Source organism: Podarcis cretensis (genome assembly GCF_951804945.1).
Source record: "Podarcis cretensis genome assembly, chromosome: 1".
Taxonomy (NCBI): domain Eukaryota; kingdom Metazoa; phylum Chordata; class Lepidosauria; order Squamata; family Lacertidae; genus Podarcis; species Podarcis cretensis.
In genome coordinates, this window is record NC_137170.1 from 75,311,918 (window position 1) to 75,335,795 (window position 23,878).

Here is a 23,878-nt window from a genome sequence, read left to right on the forward strand (position 1 = left end):
CCTATGAATGGAAAGAGCGCTGTTGCTCTCCTATTTCACTTGAAGGATTCCCACCACTTTCCTATGGGATTAATTTGACAAAGGATAGATCAGTGCTATTTTTCTAGAAGAAGAGGTGCCAGAACTCGCCATGAACACCTCAGCAATGGCGCCCACCTGAGATGTGCTGGAACTGAGTTCTGGTGAGTTCCTGCTTGGGGGGGGGGGAGAATCACAAATAATTTGAAACTTCATGGTAATCTTTTCAGACATCACATTAGCCCTGTGCAGCATTTCATCCTTCATAAAACTTGAAGGTCAGATGGCTGGAGATTCAGGATCATGCCCAATGGTGCTGGCCACTTGCCGTGCTTAACCTCCAAGTGCTGGAGGATGACATCTTCATTGGAGAACTGCATCTGCACACACCTGCTAATGCACAAAAGTGTTGAATGGTTTCTTTACATGTAAAGGTTCATCATTGTTCCACCTAATGTGTATGTCTTTAAGGGGCCAGAGCAAGGGCCAGAGCAAGACAACGAGACCCAGCTTTACAGCTGTGAAACATAGCAGGTGCTGCTGAGTTGCATTGATTAAGGTGTGTCAGCATTTGCATGTAGTATATAAGGAGCAGCACCTAGCTCTCCCATTACCCTGGGGGTTGGGTTGGTGGTTGGGTCTGGTTTGTTGTTAATGTATTTAGTGTATAAGGAGTTTTTGTTTTTTTGTAATTAAAACCTTGCTTAAGTTATTTTTGAGTCCCTTTCTTTTTAATGCATGGTCTCCCCAGCAAGCTCTCTGCAGTGCTACCATACTGCAAAAAGCCAACAAAAAGACGCTCATTCCCAATAGGCAATCCCTACCATTCAGTTTTTTCCAAGGACGTGGTCTGTGGACAAAGCCTACATCAGCTGGTCCCTGCACAGACGGCATCACCAATGTGTGGAGGTCAGGTGAGGGAGAATTGTGGTAGCAGCTACGTTCCTGACACTCACCACCATCACCCAACTTTCAGCAGTTTGCAGAATTACCGCATGTCCTGTGCTACAACAAGCACAGCAAGAGAACGTTGCCATCCCAAGTGCTCCAAATCATGAGTGGCACACTGTCCCCTCCAAATGGTGACAAGAAATAATATGCTTCATCAGAGTGGCTTTGCTTTTTAATCGTAAGCAGAGAGTTGCCCTTCCAAATTTTAATCTTTAAAGTTAAAGCTCCTGCCCTGAAAAAGGATGGTGTACATTCTTGCAGCAAAGGGTTCTCTTCTTATGTAAGGCAGACAAATGAAAGAGATTTCACCTGAAGTTTGGTCAGTTTCATTCAGAGAGTTTCACTGCAGAGAAAGATAATGTAAACGCTTCCATATTTCTGACACACAAGCTTATATCAGGCATAGGGAACCTCAATGTGGGATTGTTAACGGAGGAATCCGAGGGCTCCCTTGGACAAAAAACAAAGACACCAACCAGGACAATTTGGAGCAAAACAGCAGCCTGTAGGTTTGGCCTTATATTGGAAACTGTCGCGACAGGACTCCCACCCACAACAAGATGAAGCAAGATGGAAGTCCAGAACAAAAGAAGACCCCAACTTTTATTAGTTACTAATCCCCCAAACCACACCCCTAAAACTACATCACAACTACATCATTGATACATCACAAAGAGGAGGGGTTGAGGGAGGAGTTGTGGTGGTAATCTGAGGGTCCTGTCACCTGGCTGGTTCCCCCTTTCCCCCTCCCCATGAGTACTTTCCAGGTGACAGAGGGGAGTTTGCAGTTTCCTGCCCCCAGAGGGAAGAGCTGATCATTGCCCTTTGTTCCAGTCCGTGCTGAATCCACTCCTATATGCAAGTTCTTTGTGACCATCTAGATCTAGGACCATCAGGGTTGGCCATAGCAACTGGGCAGGGCTCCTATGTATGTGCTGGTATGCTCAAGGGATTATGGCTGCCCTGTATCAAACCTTCCCCATTTTGTAGTCCTTCCTTCATGGAGTAAAATAAAAGTGGAACGGTGCAGATCCAATGTATGGTTGATTTTCTATGAATTTATAACAGAAGCGTAGCGTATGTCGTGTGTGTGTGTGTGTGTGTGTGTGTGTGAAGTTTGTACAAACTGAATGATTTTTTTTGGGGGGGGGGCTTCCTATGACAAGATGGAAGCAAAAGCAGAGCCCCACCCCCCAGACATCACTTCCTGGTCCTTAGGCCTCCCTCCAGGCAAAGACTCTCACGATCCACATTCATCGCCTACCTTTTCTGCATCCTCCTTGAGTGTTTTTAGCCTAGCTGGAATGTGTCCTTAAACTAATGTTCCAAAGAACCTTAAGAAACCTCCTGGTGGGAAAGAAATAACCACTTCAAATCAGGATTACATAAGCATCCCTTTACTGAGTTTCTACCTTTAAAAACAAAAAACAGTTTTGTAGGTGTCTCTCTCTCCTTCTTTTTTGTAAAGAAAAAAAAAGTTTCTTCAGAATGCCCTTCAAGTACATTGTGCCAGCTGCTAAAGCTATAGGAAGGCTTTTGTTCTGCTCACTTACATAACTGTGTCCAGAGGGGGAGTCGTGCTGCTGCAGAAATGACAAAGAGTCTTGTGGCACCTTAAAGACTAACAAATTTAGCATGGCGTAGCTTTTGTGCATATCAAGAGATCTGAAGGGAATTCTGTGAAAAGCAATTCAGAGAAACGGAAGAACAGTATATGATCTCAACTCTTGGCATTCTGCAGTGTGAGGCGCAATATTGTCCCCAAATTAGCATTGACTGAGTCACATTTTCCCCTCCCCAGTAACTATGGGACAATGTTTATGTTCCTGGGTGCCGCTAGTTGATCCTTCCTTAGGACCATCTTTGGCTACTCTGTCATGATGAGGGCAGCAAGCACTGTTTCTCAGGGCACAGGGCTAGGACCCATCAGAAAAGGGAAAATATATATCTTCTAAAGGTTAGGAGATAATTTTTATATTAAGTTTTCAAACTGTCTTACACTTCCCAGAAAGAACACATGTAATTTAAACAGTTCATTCACTATCATTTCTCTCTCCTTTCCCCTTTCTCTATTTTTGGTTTGAAAGACAAGGAAGTCATGCTGTGTGAAGTAAACATTTGCCTGCCCTAAAAATGTCTCCTGTACAATTTATCTCAGGTGAATATAAACTTTGTGGCTGTTTAATTCAGAACATACCCTAGAAAACTGCTTTGTCTGCAGCTTCATTGTAAGCTCCACAGAGCAGAAGCTGTTACTGTTGACAAGGAAACACAAACTTCCTTGGAACACCTTTGTACTTCCTGTATGTACAAAGTTGTCACTTTCTGACAGATGCCCCTTGGTCCTATTTTTACAATGTGCTCACCTTAAAAGCTGTGCAACTGTTTTCAAATGGAGTTGGTAAAGGCTGCAACCCGATACCTGCATGCCTGGGAAAAGATTCTCTCAAAGCCCATAGGACTTGAGCAGACATGCAGGTCTGCCGTTCCTCCCAGAAGAAGCATAAAAATGGACACCATATATTTATTCATTTTTTTCTTTAAATGTACAATTCAAAGTGTTGTAAGTTCAAAGTTACACTTCAACCTGCATTGAGGTGGATTTAACCACAACCTTTATATCATTTGTCTGCTTATTTAAAACATTTATGTTAAACTGAATCAGGAGTGGCTAATCCCCCCCCCCTGGGGGGGGGGCTTGATTGAGCACCTCAAGCAAATATTTCTGCCGCCTCCTAATCAAGGGAAGGATTTTCAAATGCATATCAAGTAACCACACCCTCCTTTGTGGGTGGCAGAGTACTGTCTATGGCACATGCATTCATTGATTCAGACCAGGATTCCAGAATGCACTGGCCTAAGCGTAGATTAGTCCATCCCAAGGTTTAGAGACAATTATGGAAAGAAGAACACCACATGTAACTTTGAGCAAGGAAAGCACTCTAAAATAAACTGTTTCATCTAACACAGGGGTCAGCAAACTTTTTCAGCAGGGGGCCAGTCCACTGTCCCTCAGACCTTGTGGGGGGCCGGGCTATATTTTGGGGAGGAAATGAACAAATTCCTATGCCCCACAAATAACCCAGAGATGCATTTTAAATAAAAGCACACATTCTACTCATGAAAAACACCAGGCAGGCCCCACAAATAACCCAAAGATGCATTTTAAATAAAAGGACACATTCTACTCATGTAAAAACATGCTGATTCCCGGACCACCCATGAGCCAGATTTGAAGGTGATTGGGCCGGATCCGGCCCATGGGCCTTAGTTTGCCTATCCATAATCTAACAAGTAGAGCCTTATTTCTTGTTTCTAATACAACTTCTGAATACAACGGGAAGTATCTAGAATGAATCCAGACTTAAAACACTATGTTGAGGATCAGCATGCACAGTTCTGTATTGAGAAAAAAACCTACTCCTTTTGTTACAAATGAGTAAGTATAGTACAGCCTAAGGCTTTACACTGGTACCTCAGGTTAAGTACTTAATTCGTTCGGAGGTCCATTCTTAACCTGAAACTGTTCTTAACCTGAAGCACCACTTTAGCTAATGGGGCCTCCTGCTGCTGCCACGCTGCCGGAGCACGATTTCTGTTCTCATCCTGAAGCAAAGTTCTTAACCCAAGGTAATATTTCTGGGTTAGCAGAGTCTGTAACCTGAAGCGTATGTAACCCAAGGTACCACTGTACTATTTTGGGCTGGAGTTGAAGATTCCATCCTGGGACCCTTCTTGTGGTTGCTTCCACTCTACTATTCAACTGTTTGATTATTCTTCAAAACACACACACACACAACTCCTATGTTTCAAAACTTATTTCAGTTCTTTACCTTTTAACCAGGCTTAGACTGGACTGCCGATCAAACAGAGGGTGCTTTCAAAGGAAGGTCTGCCTCCTGACAGCTGTTCAAACAGAGGAACGTCCTTTGTAAAGTAGGATCCGTGGCCATCTTAAAATTCAGTGGAGGTCAGCAGGGGTCCAGCAGCTGGGACTTTATTAATGCCTGTTTACTAAGGAATGGACAAAAGTGTTTACACTGGCCACCCTAGTCCCCAAGAGAAGAGCAGCACTTATTATTCTGCTCCTATGTATTCATGCATGCCAAAAATAACCAAAGCTAACCATCCTCAGAGAATTTCTGTATGCTCTGTGATGATTCTTAGACCAAACTGGTTCTAACAACAGCAGCAGCAACAAATAATACACTCTGAATAATGTAAAGAAATATGGGTTTGGGTATAGAGTTCTGGATCCAAATCAAAAGTCTCTGAGAGAACTTTGATTGCTTGAGTATCTCTTTTGTCTCATTTAGAGTTTAAATTGTCTCATATTAAAGACACTGAATCAAGTGCCTGGAGATAGCCAGGGTGGGATAGTATTTAGTGCTGTGCTAAGGCTGGAGTGAACCATGTTCAAATCCCCACTACACCATAAAGATGGTGACGATGATGATTTTCCATTGTGTAACACCGTAGTTCAAAAGACACCAGCCACTATTCTTAGGTTATGTGCACCAGATTCAAAAGTTCATCCTTTTTTTCTATTTTTTGCTCCAGCAGTTCTTGTAGCTGAACCTTCAAAACCTTTTTAAAAAGTTTTTTGAAATCACTCACAAATAAAATGGCCATTTGGTGCAGAGCCCTACTAACACACATAATCATAAAAGAAAATAGCTGCTCTCAGGCCCTATTCTTCAAGCATTATTGATACATCTTATCTGCGGTCAAGTTCTACTAAAGGAAGCTGAGCTGAAATAGAATAAAGCAGTCTGCACTTCAAAGAAGCAATTTTCCAAAGTATGCACAAATTTTGCCTTGTGGGGTGAAAAATACAGTTCCTGATGAAAATCCCAGTTTGCAAATGTAATTTTGTTATGTCTTGTTTTAAGTTGTTTTAAAAGCTCAACAACTTTTCTTCCTGGATTTTCACTTTTTGAAATATGGCAACCCTAAGAAAAGATGTGTTGCTAAGTCAATCCTGCTTAAAGAAACCCTGTTGCCCATGTATTTATTATGTATTTACTTTGCTTCATACAAAGTATTTTTTTGTTCCCAAGTACTTGCAGCCCACAAGCCAACTTGTTTCTTTAAAAGGGTGTTTCCAAAACACCCTTTTATATATTTCTAATAAGAAATATAATACAATTCTACTGAGGTTAATGCTGTACATTTGAGTATCAAGGGGGAGGTTCATGGCATATGCCACACAAAATGCTGGATTTGATTATAACACATTGGAGTGTGTGCTTGGCACTTCACATGTGTTGCCTCAATAATCCTTGCAACATCATTTTTTTTATTAATCCTTGGCCTAATACTTCAGTCAGTAGCATTATACCCATATTATGAAAGAGCACCTCAGATGAAACTGAGTTCATGGCAGATGTGAGATTTGGGTTGAGGATTTCTCTGTTCGCAGCCACTTCACCACACCAGGTCTTAGAGAATGGGAGAATGGGATCTTCCTCCAAAACAAGAAAAGAAGTGGATTGGAATATATTAATTCTTGCTATGCTGGTGACAATGCACATGAAGGGGTTTTATATATATATATGTTTATTCATATAAATTGTGGCAGAGGCTTTGCTCAGTCATTTGCACAGCTGTTTGTCGGGCGGGGGGGGGGGGAGTCAAAATGAATAATAACACAGAAATCCCCCTTCTCCTGCACAGATGGGCCACCATTGCCCTTCAGCCTAGGCAGGAATGACTAATATTTAAAGTTTTGTCTTCTTGAGTGCTTCCAATTCCCATTGGCAACTGTTCTGCTCATGAGCTAGGACAGCAGTATTCTGGCAGGCTGAAGATTAATTATAATAGTCAAGCAGATACTTAACTTGATCCCAAAAGAAGGCAGAAGATTTATGGGCTGAGCATAAAAGATGCGAAAGGTGTCATACTCTACTATGGATGATTTGGCTTTGTGCCTAAATAACAATAAAGTAAGTTGTAATATATATATGAACAAATATATCTAATAATGATTTGGAAGCACTTCCACCCTGTATTGTATGATTCATCGTTATTATAGTGCTATTGGCAAACCATCTACTATCTCATTCTTTCACCAGTAATATGTGTGTGTGTGTGTGTGTGTTTGTGTGTGTGTGTGTGTGTGTGTGTGTGTGTGTGTGACACATCTCCTGGGTGACAGTTCCAAGTTCATAAATCAAAAAGTTATGATGTGCATGGAAAAACAGAATGAATATGCCTACCTGCATAAAGGGTGTTACTATTCAGAAGATTTAGGAAAAGAAGGGACACAAGGCATAATTTGATTAGTAATTCAGTATAAAGGTACTGTACTGCCAAATGTAATTAGACCTTAGTTTCATTGCAGTAAGATACCAAATACTAGGGGTAAGTGTACCATGTTGAACCTTTATCATCTACTTTGGTTCCTGTTAGGGAAAGACACCCTTGAGTAGGGATGGATGGCTCAGTCTGTTTCTGGCCTGTTTCAGAGGTGGTTCTTCCTGTGTCTGTTCCATCACACCAGAGTGATGGGTTCTTGTGTTGTATTAAAGATGGGTGTGAACTTACAGCAAAGCAACCTGCCAGGTCTCCTAGCCTTTGCAGACATGGGACGGACACCACAGCAAGGAGCTAGCTTGTCCACACCCAAGCAGTCAGTCATACATTCTTTATACACAAAGCAGCATGTCAGTTTGGCCAGGACTTGCCATCTCTCCACCTGACGAGATGAGGGCATCATTGGTGGCAAATACCCAAATCTTAGATAGTTAGCTCCCTTTTCTGGGCTCAGAGCCCAACCCCCCAATCCACAGATAAGGGTAGCATCAAAGCAGGCCAATTAGCTTTTATCAAAGCAAGTGGATGTAAACATATCAATTACCAATTAAATTAATTCTGAGGTTATCTTGACTATCAAGATGGCATTAGCAAGGTTTCCGCAACAGTCCGCCTTTGGTTCAACGCAGGAAGGCAAAGTTCTGCAGCAAAGGAGTCTTTTGTATCCATTGCGACTCCCTGTGTGTTCTAGAAGGTTCTAAAAGCTGTGGTGAACCATCATGGATATAAAAGGTTCTCCACTAAAGACCTTCTTCTTCTATAAGTTGGAAGATCACAGGAATGGTGATGGTGGCAGAGCCGGCACACTTGTCATCACTGACTCCCACATGTTGAATAAAAACTTGGGTAGAAAAGCATTGTGTTTATTTTCAAGATTGGAGATGGGCAGCTGTGTTCTTTGATGTTGTATCCCCTGTAAGGCTGTGTACAGACCATACACTTGCCCAAAAGAATCCCGGGAACCATTGTCAAGTGTGCTAGAAACCATAACACTGTGAGGGGTAAACTACAGTCCTCCGGAATCTGTGGGGGAAGCCCTGTGCTTTAAATATATGGTGTGTGTGTGTGTGTGTGTGTGTGAAGCCTTGGCTTCTACTTGTTTGTTCAATTCTGTGTGGCTTGTATGACCTATTTTAAGCCATACTTTTTAACTGCTGCCTTTGTCTTAAGCAGACAAAAACTGCTACATCTCCTTAGGGAGCTGGCTTATGTCAACTGCTCTCTCTGGGGACACTGGAAGGTTGTTTGTGGCTTTTTTGCTCCTTCCCTTGACACCTGAGAGCTGCAGCAAGTTCGCAATTAAGAGACCAAGATACCACTATATGTTTTCTGAAGGCTAAAATAAACCAACAAGGAAGGTCAGATTTCACCTGGCTTGTGAGCTCAGAAGAGGCACGTATCCATACCTTTTACAAAACATCCACTTTGCTTGAATGATGCCTTTTAGCGTTTTAGCCAATAAGTTCATCCGAAAACATTTAAAGGTAGAAATACAAGGTTTTGTTCCATTAAGAACTGTATTGCATGGGGGGGGTGGCAGCTAGGAGGCTGCTGTATTTGTAATCCACTTGATTTATTGAACTATTATACTTTTTACTGCATGAACAGCCGCGAAACCTATTGCAAAGTATTTTAATTAACTGACTACCAATAGATTGTTTAATCAATAGAGTTGTGGTTGCAGAGATCTCTTCATGCCAGTTATACTGATACAAGTGTGGTATTGAAGTCCTTTGATCCCTTTTTCACATGATTCATCATTTGATTACTTTTACACAGTCTCATTATTTTATGCAGTCATACCTGGCTTTTCTCTTCATCCTTTAATATGACATATATGATTGCTGCTTATTCCAGGAGAGGGGAAAGTCAAAACTAATTTACAACAGTGATTTCCTTCAAATGTCTCCAAGTTTGCCCAATGCTTAGACTGAAATTGCAGAGCTAAAATTTAAAATTTGCAGAAGGCAAAACAACTTAGTCAAGTTAGACTACCTCATGGGGCTGCCTTATGTTGCAATCCTACACCCAGTAACCTAGTTGGGAGTAAGCCCCATTGAGCTCAATTAGACTTAGGGTACTTGCAGATGACATGTTTATTACTGAGCATTCTTTCCAGTTTGTTTGTGGGGAGGTTAAGAGACACTGCATCACACCAAGTGTTATACCACACTTTTCTTGTTACTTTCCTAATCATAAAAAAATCTCATATTTTGAAGAAGCAGGTTTGTGATTAAATTCCAACTGAAAATAGCAACAGTCTGGAAGCAGATCAACACATCTGTCAATTTTAGTGTCTCTCAATTTCTATTTTTTCCCCAGTCTTAAATTGACTTCTGCACATTTCTTCATCAGTTTGCAATTTGTTTTTAAAATCCTCATGAAAGTTCATTAGCACTTAAGTGTGCATTTCTCCTAATATACACATTGTGCATGACATTTTGCCTGATATGCACACTTTTACAAGCCGATCCTCCCCCCCTGCACTAATACATGCATTATGTGCATGCTTTCCCGCAATTTATGTATTTTTGCGCTCATTGTTTGGTTGGAAAACTTCCACACAAAATTCAGACGAGTGCAAATTTAGAAGGATAGCTGTGCTTCGGATTGTGGATTGTTCACAATCTGTACCTACCAAGTTTCTCCTCCTTCGTACTCCTGAGTAAGCATGTATAAGATTGGCCTGTTAGTGTCAGGTTATAACTTATGGGAATCCTGTTAGTATTATTTGATAGCGTTAATATGTAGGATACAGTTTGAAAACAAACTGCATTTTTAAACTATGCATTTACTTCTGACCATTTGGGAATAGTGTGACCAATATGATCCATATATATAATGAGATTTAAAAAGTCATAGAAAGAAGATATTTATTTCTGAGTGGCGACTGGTTAAGAACGTTTTCTCTTCTGTCCAGAAATGATCAAAAAGTAAAACAATGGTTTGATGCAGTTTATTTTTGTAACTGCCTCCCAGAAAATTATATTTACTCTAGCATGGGATAGGGCCCAAGCATGTGTGGATGTAAAGGGACAATTTACATGTGTGGATGTAAAGGGACAATTTATCCAGGTCTGGAAGTCTGGGGGACCCCTGCCTGGTCTGCAAGCCCATTATCATGTAGCAGGTGGAGGAATCAAGGTTTAGGACCAGGGAACCTCCTGTTTGACATCTTTGCACATGAACCTGCCTGGACCATCTTTTGAGGCCCATCTCTAGGTAAATGGTGACCCTAGTTTGGGATTATTTTGGTAGCAGTGGCCCTATGTTTGAATTCCTTCCCCAGCCACCCACTCTGTTATCTTTTTGGTACCAGGTGTATAATGTTCTGTTGGTGAATTGTTTTAAGGAGGTGAATGTGGTTTTACATAGATGGCTTTAATTGTTAGCTGCTGTGGGAAATCTTTTATAGTTGAAGGATGGGTAAAATACATATGTAAATAAATAGACTGAGTCTGAGAATTTCTGCGCAACCTCATTTCCAGATCTTGCAGGGCTGAATGGAGGCACTGAGAAGGGGTGCAACAACAGAAAAAAAAAACAGACCAGGGGGAAGAGGGGGAGGCAGGGTGTGCAGCCAACAGAGTGTATTATCTGACAGGGAGTAGGAGAGAGGGACAAGCACCACGAGAACAAAATCCCAGAGAAAGAGAGAGAGAGAGAGTGCTATGGGTCTGCAGCAGCCACAAGACTCACCCTGTATTTTTATCTCTGGCAGTTGTAAACAGCCTAATCTGTTTCAGATCTGTTCTTTCTCATTTCATTGTAACTTTTTATTGAGGTCCAAATCTGATCTGTTAAATCTGAAGCTCTGTTTTATCCCCATTCCCTATAGTGGGGGGATCTAAAAACAGCTATAACTTCTTTCTCCTTTTAGCACAAGTGTATGAAATTTATAGGCAAATGAGTCCCTCCACAGCGGATGAAGTCTGCCAAATTTCAGGCAGATCGATCCAGCGGGTTTTGTGCAGAGAACTTTACTATTTGGTCTTGCTTGACTATTGCTGCTGGTGATGGGTCCTGGGGCAGGGGAAAAAGTCCATTCCATCTATCTGCCCACCCTGCTCCTGGTTGCTTCACTAGACAAGATGTTGCTAAATCGGAGCCAATTCCAGAGACAGAGTAGAAACGACTGTGACCAATTGATTTGCATCTTAGCCTACAGATTAGTGGACTGCCACAAAGCCAATGCACACACCCCGTCCACGTAGTGGATGCCAGCACTGCTGTTATGATTTACAGATGGCAGAAAATACGTGAGTACAGGTGTGATGCCTTTGGTCTCCAGAGTGCATTAAAGTGCATTAAAGATCCCAAGAACAGGAAGCAGACATTTGTCACTTTTTAAATAACTAATATACATTTGTCATGTATATATAGCCATGTCTAGTTATAATGCAGCTTAAACAAAGGGGCCTAAAGAAAATTAATCTGGACACCAACTCATCCTCCAGGGTCTCAAAGCAGACGCCTTTTCATTGGGAGAAGCTCATTACAAATGTCCTTTTCCCAGAGAAATTACACCTGAGTGTTGGCTGGGCATAATGCTCCAGTCAATACAGTGGTACCTCAGGTTACATACGCTTCAGGTTACAGACTTCGCTAACCCAGAAATAGTGCTTCAGGTTAAGAACTTTGCTTCAGGTTCAGAACAGAAATTGTGCAATTTGATTTGTAAAAGAGGGTTATGAAAATAAGGTTATGAAAATATGAGTTTTTTGTTTGTCTGTTTTTTGTTGTCTTTTGTTTTTGTTAAAAAATTGGAAATTAATAAAAATCTTTATAAAAAAAAAAAAAAACAGAACAGAAATTGTGCTCCGGTGGCGCGGCAGCAGCAGGAGGCCCCATTAGCTAAAGTGGTGCTTCAGGTTAAGAACAGTTTCAGGTTAAGTACGGACCTCCGGAACGAATTAAGTACTTAACCTGAGGTACCACTGTACTGTGAAGCTCTGTTGGTTAGTTTGTTCCATTTAAACTGCTGTTAAAGGCATCCAGAGAACCATGAGGTGACACACACAAAAAGTGACAACTACAGTACACAAATCTAGCAAAGGGATTTGCACACGTATGCAATATGTTGCATTTCTATCCCACTCTTCTTGCACATTGCTCAGAGTGGATTAAATAAGGTCTTCAGTTAACTTTCCATCCAAGCACTGTCCAGGACTAGATCTGAGAACAGCTTCATCTTGTGCCACCTTTGAAAACACTTAAAAAGAAGAAGACAGTGATATATCACCATCAACAGGATTATTCTCTCCCCTGCTGCTTCCCCTTGTGCCTAGAGCTTTCTGCTCATTTCCCCTCCTGGTTTCATCATTTTAATTGAAGGCCAGTATTTGGACGCTGGCCGTCCAGCAGGGGGTAGCAGGCTCTTTGGTTGCCCAAGTCTGCTCTCCTATTTTCTGCTCTGTTGAAAGCATCTGAAAGAGAAACAGAAAGAGAGCCACAAATTCTGGGGGAGGGGCAATCCCTGGTAGTAGTAGTAGTAATAATAATAATAATAATAATAATAATAATAATAATAATAATAGCAATAATCATAATCACAATCACAATCACAATCCTTCAGTATATGGAGACGTTCTGTGCTACTCCCGGCTAAACGTTGCTCCACTCCTGTGTTCTCCCCTGTTGCCTCTTGTATTAGCCAGCAAAACCAGGAAGACGTCGAACACGCGCGCGCGCGCGCACACACAAACTCCAAACCAAATCCGATCCCGAACTGAATTAATCCTTCCCGGATTTTATACGCCACCCCACCCCTCTTTCTCTCTGTGTCTCTCTGTCTCTCTCGCTCTCTCTTCCTGATGTGGTTGGGTATAAGTCTGGTGGCATTTCCTGCTGCAGAGACTCGGTGAAACAGCTGTCCTGCTTTGGAGTGGCAAAGCTTTTCTTTCTCCCCCCGCCCTCCCCGGATCTGTTGCTTTGTTGCCTGCCTGCCTGCCTGCCGGCCGGCCCTGGAAACCGGGACCCAGGAGGGACGCTTGCCGAGGCTGGCTGTCTCGCTCCGGGCCCTCGAGGGCTCTTGGCTGCGAGGGCGCCAGAAAGCAGCGGAGCTCGAGAGAGGCGGGCGCGGCGGGTGCGCGCCAGGGGCACCACCTCCTCCCCGGGCAGCGCGGCGCATGGCAGCGGTTTGGGGAAAGTGACACTTGGCGGCGCGGGAGGAGGAGGAGGAGGAGGCGGCGGCCTCCTCGAGCCCACGGCAGCTTCGGGGACGCGGTCGCGTTGGGGAAGAAGGCGACCATGAGCGACGCGCCGGGGCGATGCTTCCCGGGGAACTTTTGACTATGGTGAGGAGGAGGAGCTGCTGCTTGGCGACGCGGGGCGCGCGCTGCTGTTCGGCTCGCCGGCAGGAATTGGGGCGAGGGGGCTCTCGGGCTGCTGCTGTCTGCGCGCTGAGGAGGAGGTAAGGCGAAGAAGCAGGACGACATGTTTTCGGTTTGCCCAGCAACGTGCGCGCCCGAGTGTGTGGATGTGGGGGGGGGGCGGGGGGGGAGGTGGCGCGTCTTCAGCCTCTCCAGGCGGAGGAATCGAGCCCTCTCCCTTGCGCACAATGACTGGGCTGGGTGGAGGGGAGACGGGCGCAACACGGCGTTTTGCATCGCTCGTGGGACGACGGATGAGGGATGGATTTATTTTCCTCCTAAAAACAACAACATCGCCCTTAATGGAGCGAAGGTTTCAGCCCGTATTTTAGCGTTACATACGGGGATTCCCCGTTTTAAAGAGGTGAGACCCGAACCCCCCCTACCTACTAAAAGGTTCTCTCAAATTAGAAAACGGACACGCATGTTCAGATCATTTTAGGAGATTTGATTTTTTTATTTTAAAAAAAGGGGAGACAAAGTGCACCAAAAATGTTTCAGTTCACAAAAATCCCTAAGAGGACAACGGTGGCCATGTAAGCAAGAACCGGGAGACACTCGCTGTGTATCAGCCACCATGTGTTCTGTCCTCAGTGAATGGAACAAGAAGAGTCCCATTCTTAAAGTGCAGGGAATCTCATGGTTTTCAGATGCTTAAAATGCTGCATCCCCGACGCCCATTCCTGCATCAAGTAGCCTTGTCAGCTGCCATTGTAGCTAAAGGTAATGACAATAACAGGTTTGTTTGTGTTTGAAAGATTCTTCAGCAGCATGTTTGCAAATCTGCCAGATACTTATTGTATCTGAGGTCTTGCAGAATTACAGTTTGTAAAATGCTGAACGCAATTCAGCTACATAAGGCCTATTAGTTTATTCAGTGGGTTAAAAATAAACTAAATGCTAGCTTTTTTAAAAAAAAAAAAACATAATTACACAGCAACAAGGGATTTAGTTTTAATTTTCTTTGCTCTGCTTTGCATCCTTCTTTTGTTTTCTGTGCCGTCACAGCAAATTTGATTTTCTTGAAGTTATTGTCCAGTGGTGGCTTATGTTGAAAAAGCAGACGGAGAGGCCTGTTTGTTGTTCTAATACCTTTGTATTTAAAGTGAATTTGTTACATGTATTGTTAGGCTCTGTCTTTGGAAAGTGGTGACCCTTTTGGTTATTTTTAAAATACAAGTTTCTCCCCCTTCCTCCCCTCCAGTTATTTCATGTCATGGTGCAGTAAAAATAAACCTCCTCAGTGCCTTGAAATACAGAGTGAATATAAATTGGGAGATCTTGGAATGCAACCCGAGGAAAATAATGAAAACATCTTTCAGATCTGAGGCCAAATGTTACTAATGCTTTATACGTGGGCTGTTCAGGGCCAGCATAGGCAGAGCATGTTGCTATTTTTAAGCGCATTTTGTTACAGTTTGGGATTTACCGGGGGAGTGATGGAATGTCAGAAGAAGTCAGGTCTTTGCCTAACAACTGAGTAATTAAGATTCATAACCGAGCCAGTGGTAGACTTAGCCAGACCTAATGGTTGTTGGCAGTTGTGGTTTTTTTAGGACATGATTTAAGCAGTCTGGCAGGTGAACCAAGTTTCAGTGTGGCATTTACCAGGGGGAGGGGATCCAACTGTATGCTTAACAGACTGCTCATCCTTGGTACTTGGATACCAAGGTTATGAAATTAGAGAGAGAGAGAGAAAGAGAGAGAGGGAGAGAGAGAGAGAAGGGGTGGGTCCCTGCCCAGTTTTGCTCAGACTTGGCTTGGCCCCTTGCCAGCATGTGACCACTGACAGATTCCTCAAGGGAATACAATCTGTGATAGAAAAAAGGGTTCTTCGCCTCTCTTGTATAGCAAAGGTGGCAATGCAGTTACACTTTCTCAAATGCTCTTGGCTGATTTTAACCTAAAGCACCGTGCCAGAATCAGTAAATGCCTGTGAAAGAGAGGAGTGCTCAAGGAAGGCCTTCTGCTCTCCATGCTCTGCCATCTTCTGTACAGAAGGGGTTCGGAATTGGGTACCCCAAAAATGAGGCACTGGAAACAACTGCTCTAGTGGCATGTATGTCAGCTATAGCAATGCAGTAGAGGAGCAACGGTGTTCTGAGGGTGGTGCATGGAAAAAAAAGTTTTGGACCAGATCTGTGATGAGAGCCTGACACCCACATGGATTACGGATGTCTAGGTCAGGGCTCATATATATATTACCAGTGTGCATAACCTTGGGCAAAGATTGTTTGTGGCCCACCATGCATCACTCCCTGAATTCAGCAGAATTCATTTGAAAGGTAAGATGCCTTGTTGAGTCTTTGTCTGGACTGCTGGTTGACAGCAGTAAAGAACGAGGAAGATGAACCCCTGCATTTGGAATCAGCTTTCATCATCTGCCTTGGGTACCCTGATACTTTTGAGCTGGTCATCTGCCATCCATAACATCCATAACTAAAGGAGCATCTCCACCCCCATTGTTCTACCCAGACACTGAGGTCCAGCGCTGAGGGCCTTCTGGCGGTTCCCTCGCTGTGAGAAGCCAAGTTACAGGGAACCAGACAGAGGGCCTTCTTGGTAGTGGCACCCGCCCTGTGGAACGCCCTCCCTCCAGATGTCAAAGAGAATAACAACTACCAGACTTTTAGAAGACATCTGACGGCAGCCCTCTTTAGGGAAGCTTTTAATGTTTGATGGATTACTGTATTTTAATATTTTGTTGGAAGTTGCCCAGAGTGGCTGGGGAAGTCCAGCCAGATGGGCGGGGTATAAATAATATATTATTATTATTATTATTATTATTATTATTATTATTATTATTATTATTAAAACATGACACACACACCCTTCTCAGAGAGAACAAGCCACCTCGGACTTGGATTTATTTACAGGATTAAAGTGAGTCAAGGAAAGGCTCCTGGATAGCTGGCCATTTGTTGTGCTTTCTCTTTCACCTTGGGAAAACAAAACGGGTATGAACCAGACTGTGATTGGCACCTCAGGAAGATAAGCAGCGTTTGTAATTAACAGTCAGCTTTGCTGTGATCTGAAATTAACCAAGAAAATGAGCAAGCAATGGGATGACAACCCTACAGGCAGCATATCTAAGGTGTCGTTCTTGGTATATGAACTGCCTCATTACTTGCCGTGTAACAGGCCCTAACAATACAGTATCAAATACTTTTACCACCTGTGATTTTTTTTTAAAAAAATTAAGGCTTAGAGAAGGAAGAGGAGGGTGATAGATCCATAGTACTACAAACACAGATAAGTTATTTAGGTATAGAAGCATTTCTGTCTTACATTTTTTGGCTTCTAAAGAGCCTCCATAACAGTTTGCAACAATATACATGAGGCCTCCAAAGAAATTGCATTTTTTTAAAAGTTAAGAATGATGGGGAGATAAAGCAAGGGAATCTTTCTCTCTCTCTCTCTTGCTTGTCCAGTGTATTCAGTTGATGGGAATGCACAACTTCTTGGAAGTTGACCCAATAAAATGTAAGTTGCTAACTACACATCTCTGATTTTATTGGAGGGTAACAGCCTCCAAGACTCCTATAATCATGGGACTCAAAATAAGATTGCAGATGTTTGGCAGCACTGAATCCCACATTTTTCCTTTGCAGTGACGCTGCCTGCTTCCTTTCTTCCAGGACCCAGGCATACAAAATTGGCACAATAATATTTTCAGTTCCAGAGCATCATTGATGGGGGCAGGAGCAAATAATCTCTCTGAGCCTTTGCCTTAAACCATTTCTGTCTTTCATTGTAGCAGATTAAATTCTTCATGCTCTGTGCATATTTGTAAAAAGCTGACCAACCTGTTTGATATTGCACTGATACACGACTGTTCAAGTGAAAGGCTGAAATAAGAGGATTTTTCCACCCTTGAATTACTAAGTCACTTATTTAATTAACAGCTTGGAGGAAAGTGAGAGCTGAAACTGCTGGTTGTCAGAAAGAGAGTTTTCCTGTGGAGTACTCTGAGACCTCAGATTACTTGTGTTGCATGAGACTAGCTAGACATGAGCTTGTGTCAACATTTCACACTTCTTTGGTTTGCTCTTGACTGAAAGCAGCTGACCTGTTCAATGGACAAGGTTTTCCTTTCTTATCAGAATTGCTAAAGGAAGTGAAGGGTTCAGTGGGTGGTGCAACATCTTCAAAGTTCTGGGTGTTCAGAGGCACTTTGTCTTATCTAAGATTACCAAATCTCTTACAACAGGGACCTGTATGGAGGCCAAGATCAATAATGTTATCTAGGTGGCTTTTCCTTGCTTATTAACTGCTTTGTGTTCATATAATAAGCCAAGTTCTGACTTGCCTTCACCTGGATGAAGGTTCTGCAGGTTTCTTAGGTGTGTATATGAGCTGGTGTCATGGCTGTAATATGTGCCCTTGAAAGTGATTGTTTTCCATTCATATCCCTGAAGACCGCATATTTGCTTTTTAGACTGGTGAGAGGGGATTGCTGGAGTAGACCTACCCAGCTATTTCCTGCAGTATAACCTTACTCTTCTAGCCCGCTTTTGTTGGATACATTCATGCATCCATGTGTCAGATTGCAGTCATTTTTAAAAAGATGACCATGTGTCGAACCATTCAAAGAACCAAGATTAATGTACTTATCCAACATGAACTAACAAAAGGCATGTTAGCACAGGTGAAATATGGGTTTGTTTGTTTTTTGCACTAGGAATCAAATGAGCTGTCTACTGCCTTGCTGTGAGAGAGGAAACCCAAATTGTCAGCAGGAGAGATTGTTAGGTGGGGCTCTGTGCTTGATCCTCAGCAGTGCTGGGGTGTGATTCCCCACCCCAAAAAAGCCTATTCCTTTAAGAATGGCAAAGCCTCTCTGGTTTTACATGTCTATGCTGCTAGGAAAAAACGATAGCATTAATCTCAATGGGATTATTATACCCTTCTGCTTTTATGTTCCCCCATTTGTAATTTATTGCAACATGAATATGTGTGTGAATATTTATGTATCATTGACTTATTTGTTTTGTTGGCTTTATTATAGCAGTTAGTGCAGAGGCGTGAAAAAGCTTGGGATGGATTGATAAATCCGTTTTCTGCATTTGTATATTAACTCTGAGAGACCTTATGAGCAGCAGGCATGTTACTTTCAACACTGTTTGACTCTCACTTCCTGTGGACAGATGACAAGGCCGGTCCAAGGTATTTTGCTACCTGAGGCAAAGGACAAGGTGGTACCCTCCCCTCTTCAACAAACAGAAGCCAACTAGATTGAGAGTTTAATTTACTTTAACACTGGTGATGGCATAGCGTCCTCCATCCAACCTGAGGGCAGCAGACTAGCTTATGACAGGAGAGGGGAACCTTTGTCCCCACCCTGTTGTTGAACTACAATGCCCATCATGCCTCTACAATGCCCCTGCAAGCATGGACAGTGGCCAGGGATGATGGGACTTGTTGTTTGGCAACATCTGGAGGACCAAAGGTTCTCCACGCACCTGACTTAAGTAATGTATGGCAGACCACATAGCTCACCCAGCTCTGTTCTCCAATACCTCACCGCCATGGTCTGTTCCCCACCCACCCACGAAGCATCTGTCTTATCGCCTCACTCTGCCTCCTGATAGATGGCCTCGGTGGTGCATGAAAGTTGCCATTTGCTTATCTGCCCTCAGCACCGATGCCATCCCAATGCTAATAACAAATGCCTATCTTCATATTGCATTCATTTACGCCAGGGCTCCTTTCTCTCTCGTTGCTTTGAGGTCATGAGGAAAGGGGTGGTTGAGTCATGGATTTAATATCATGTCAGTGCAGTTCATTTGCCGTTATCTCTGAATATGATGCTGCAGACTCCTGGACTCTGCGGAGGTGTGGTAAACAGTTGCACATTTCCTTCACTAGAGATTAGAAGCCGCATGGAGCTGGAGGCTATTCATCACCCCAGACAACGTGGCAGGAGAAAACCAGCCCTTTCTCTGCATCTTGAAAAGTGCCCGCTCAGCTACCCCTGAGCTCCATATCCTGTCTGGTTACTTTGTGTTGTTGTTGTTGATTTAATCACAAGGGAGGAAGTGGGATGTGACCCTTATCAGATGTATGACTCACTGAGGGTGCTGGGTGATGTCACACCACTTCCCATTGGAAAGGGCTGCTGGGATTAATAGTGGGCCAGCAGGTTGATTTTGATAAGCAGCTGGCACATCTGTGCAGAGAATAGATTTTCCTTTCATGAGAGGAATGTCCGTGCTCTCTGCTAAGCTGCTCTTAAAGGGAACCCACGCGGTGTGATTCCTGCTCCACATTTACACTGTGACACAAAATGATGGCTAACTTCATGGGAGCTGTCAGATAGTATTATTTTTAATTTTTGGAGGTAGGTGTTAATCTTCCAAGGAAGAGAATATGGAACAATGAGGCTTGGGGGAGACTAGGTGTTGCCATTGCATCTTTTCAGGTGTTTCATCTTTTGTGCATTGCTTTTTGCAGCTTTTCAGCCTTTGAGGTGCCCAATGAAGAAAAGGAAAAGAAACCTCCACCAGCCACCTCCATGCTTGCTGAGAGAGAGAAACTCTTTGCACCTCTCTTGTGTTCAGAACGGAAGGGTGGAAGGGTATTTAGTTCTGGCATTCGGTGACATGTGGGAATGTTTGGAAGGGGGTGTTCATTGCAGGCAAGGTTGAGCCAATTCAAACAGGTACTGAGCTGGAAGACCAAATAGTCTCTGAGGCACTGTGGAGTTTTGAGAGGATATTTCTTGAGACCTTTCACAGGCACCATAGGAGGTGCTGGTGGGCACCATGTTGGGGACCTCTGATTTACCGCCTCCATGCATAAGTATTTCCATGTGTCGCACAACTCTTACTTATGTAAAAACACTGAAATGTTGGCAGGCAGTAGAATCTAAATCCAAAACATAAATCAATGTTTTCCTTGGTAGGCCACGCAAGCTTTAGTGATGCAGACATTATTATCATTATCATTATTATCATTAATTTGTCATTGGAGATCACATAGTGCTACAGTTACATCTCCAGCAGTATTGACCCAGCTACAAGTGGTCAGAAATGGAAGTTGCTGAGCCATTCCTGTCTGGGAGTCAGGAAAGGACATTTGACTGAGCAGACAGCTCCCAGGCTATCGTGATAAGAGTATGAATGAGCAGCATCGCATTGTGTTAGCTGAAAAGTACCAAATTCATGGCTCAAACACTCCTTGTACAATAGGTTTGTCAACCAAGGATTGGGAAATCCTCCCCCCCCCCTTCAAAATCCCATCATTTGATTCCATGTTAATATGGATTTACCGGTATATGCCTCTTTGCACCAACACCAGCCCTGGGCCATTTCTTAAAATGTTCATCTGGGTTAAAGTGTTTGGTGGGGGAATGCATTTTTAAGAGTATTCTTGTGCAGACCTGTGGAACTCTTGTCTTTTGTTAATAGAGTCTGCAGCCTCTTAGAATCGGCAGCTTCTCTGGCCAAATATGAGAGGAAGCTGAGGCAGCTCAAGGGTCAAGACACTCAGTTGCCTGATTCTAACCCTTTCTTCCTTTGCTTCTGATCTTCCATCTTAGAATGGCAAGTAGACCACAAAGCAGAGCATATGATAATAGAATAATTACAAGCATATACTTAAGTGACCTGCTCTGATTTCTCCTTGAACTCAGATGCCTAACCAAATAATAAAAATAAATTGCAGTATTCGTGTGTTTTTTTTAAAAAAGCTTACACTGTGGAGGATCTTCACTGAAGAGCCCAGCAAACTATTCTCACAGGGGACAGTTGGATACCCATGAAAACCTCATAAATAGGACCTGGATATAAAAGCACAGCCACCACTGAAAGGGGAATGGTGGTTACCAGGGTGAATTTCTGTTTTTAGGGCTCTGTACACAACCCTTTGCGGGGACTCTGTTCATTTACCTAAATAAATAAACATGACTATGCCCAAAATTATGACAGAGCTAACTGCTTAAGAATGAGTTTGTTGATAACAAGGGCTATCTTTCCTTACTGTTAAACAGTACTTCTTTTTTCCCAGTTAATGATATGCTTATATAGAGAGTTAAAAAGAAAGCACTTCGCATCATCCGAAAAATGACCTTTATTTAAAGGAACAAAATGAATAGACATTCAAAGATTTTTTTTTTTTTTAAATCAACATTTCTTTCACACAAAGACATCAACAATTTACATCTCGCAGTGTGGAACTTCTGATTGCTAAAGTTGCTGAACTTGTTAAATATGCTTGATATCTAGTAGAACACATGTCATTTTTGACTCTTTTAATGATTTCTCACCAGCTGCGTTTGATGTCAGTAATGCTAACAACATTTTAAGAATTGTTTCTACATTTGGAGACGTGGTACCTGACAAAATACAGGAAGTGTTGCAGTTCATCTTCAAAGACAACAGAAGCAATGTCTTCTGAGTACATATCCAGTGATTTTTGGATGCAGTTTCGTTGTCTTCAGCGTCATCATAAAACATTTCCCTTAAACATTTCTCATTTGACTCTTCAGTAGGATTAGCAATATGAATGAAAACGTCTCCCATTTCACTGTGAACCTTTCAAAGCCAAAATGGCATCACCTCTTGTAAAGCTCTTTGTATCCAGTGCTAGTCTTGCTTAGAGTAGAATCACTGAAACCAATGAACATGAGTCACTAAGGTCCATTAATTTCAGTGGGCCTACTCTGAGTAGGACTGACATTGGCTACAATCCTTCATTGCCATTTGGCTACATGATTCATTCAAGGAAAGCAGGAACACCCTGTTGGTCCAGTGTGTGATTGAAGGGCCAGTGGAATGTCTTCTGTTCTGGATACTCTTTGGGGGGGGGGCAATTTCCACCAAGATGGATATTGCGTATAATATTGGAATGGGTGGAGGGGAATATCCCACAAGACGTTGTGTAGATGTGTAACTCCACAGGGGGAATGAAACATCCCCCACAACGCTTTAGAGATTGCTGTTAAGGCGCCTTTAAGGGGGAAATGCAACAAGGAGAAGCTCTGTGTTAACCAGCTGAAGATTCCATATTGGTGTTAATTGGTTCTGAAATCTAGCCAAATATACTGAAAGCAGATTGCTTGATGAAATGTATCAGTATGTTGTTCCACTTATGCTTCTTTCTTTCGTTTCTTAAATCATTCCTTGACAGATCTGTGTAGTTTTTCCATACTGTTTTATTTTAAATCACCCATTCCCCGTTCCCCCTTTTTGCATCTGGAGTGTTGGGATTCTGCACCTGTCACTTCTGGCATTCATTTATGAGTTACTGGTACTAAATTCTGAAATATACTGTTGCCAAGGCACTTTGCCAACCGCAGCAGGTTTGCAAAAGCAGCCCCAAACCTCTCGCCACCCCAAGGGGATTGGAAGTCAAATTCTCGGCTGGTTTTCCCAGCCTCTCCTGATGACATAAATAAAAAGCTTTCAAATCCACCTTGTCCCTGCTGCATTATGATCTGTGTATATCTGGAACTCATCATTCCTAAACAGAAGAGTTAAAAGCTATTAGACTCTTAGATATGTGGGAAATGTGCATGCATTTGCAAGCACTATGCTAAAAGTGTTTGTTTTTAGAATATGGGGCACTTCTGCTGATTCGGAAGTTGATGTAAATGTTTTGCTTTTGGAGAGCATATCCGAATTCTTTTGATTTATCTTGAGATTCATTCCCTTTCCTGTCCTGGTGGCCTGGGGAGGATAAAAACTAATAAAACTGAAGATCTGAATTTAATGACTGCTCTTGTAACCTCTGTGATCTCCAGGTATAAGAGAACAGTGCTAGCTAGGCAGTTTCAGTTCTAATTGTGAAGTAGATAAATCAAAGTTGAAATATAAAGGGATGGAGGGATGTGACAGTGGCACAGACAAATCATTCCCCCTATTTCCAGTGTTCAGAGGTGAGTGTTGTTGCTTACCTAGCTACAGTGGCATCATCCATCCAAAGGAGGGAGGCATCAACAGGCTCAGAGAAACTCCCAGGTTTATGAAGTTTGTATAAAGAGAGAGAGAGAGAGAACAAAATTGGGTGGTTGGGGGAGATAACCCAGTGAGCGCTAAGCGAATTCAGTGGTTGTGGGCAGAAAACAGATAGCCAGATGGAAGAGAAAATGGAATGGAATATCATCATGGCTGGCTGGCTGGAACCCTGAACAGGAGTCCACACTTTTTGTTGCAGGTCCCGTTTGCACCACTGAATAGCAGGTTCTGTGGAACAACAGTGGGAGACAGCTACTGCCCTCATGC

The 23,878-nt window shown here is 42.8% G+C and overlaps 1 protein-coding gene across 2 annotated transcripts in view; it reads left to right on the forward strand.

Annotated features, from left to right (window-relative positions):
- The first annotated feature begins 13,049 nt into the window (after positions 1-13,049).
- The window catches only part of OSBPL5 (oxysterol binding protein like 5), a 126,982-nt gene continuing 116,153 nt past the window's right edge, over positions 13,050-23,878 (forward strand). Inside the window, exon 1 of one of the 2 annotated variants that reach the window (XM_079987169.1) lies at positions 13,050-13,580. In XM_079987169.1, the coding sequence (XP_079843295.1) occupies positions 13,554-13,580 (27 nt within the window). In that variant the 5' untranslated portion in view covers positions 13,050-13,553. Of the gene's footprint in view, positions 13,697-23,878 lie in introns of both variants that reach the window. The other variant, XM_079987170.1, reaches the window with a different exon arrangement.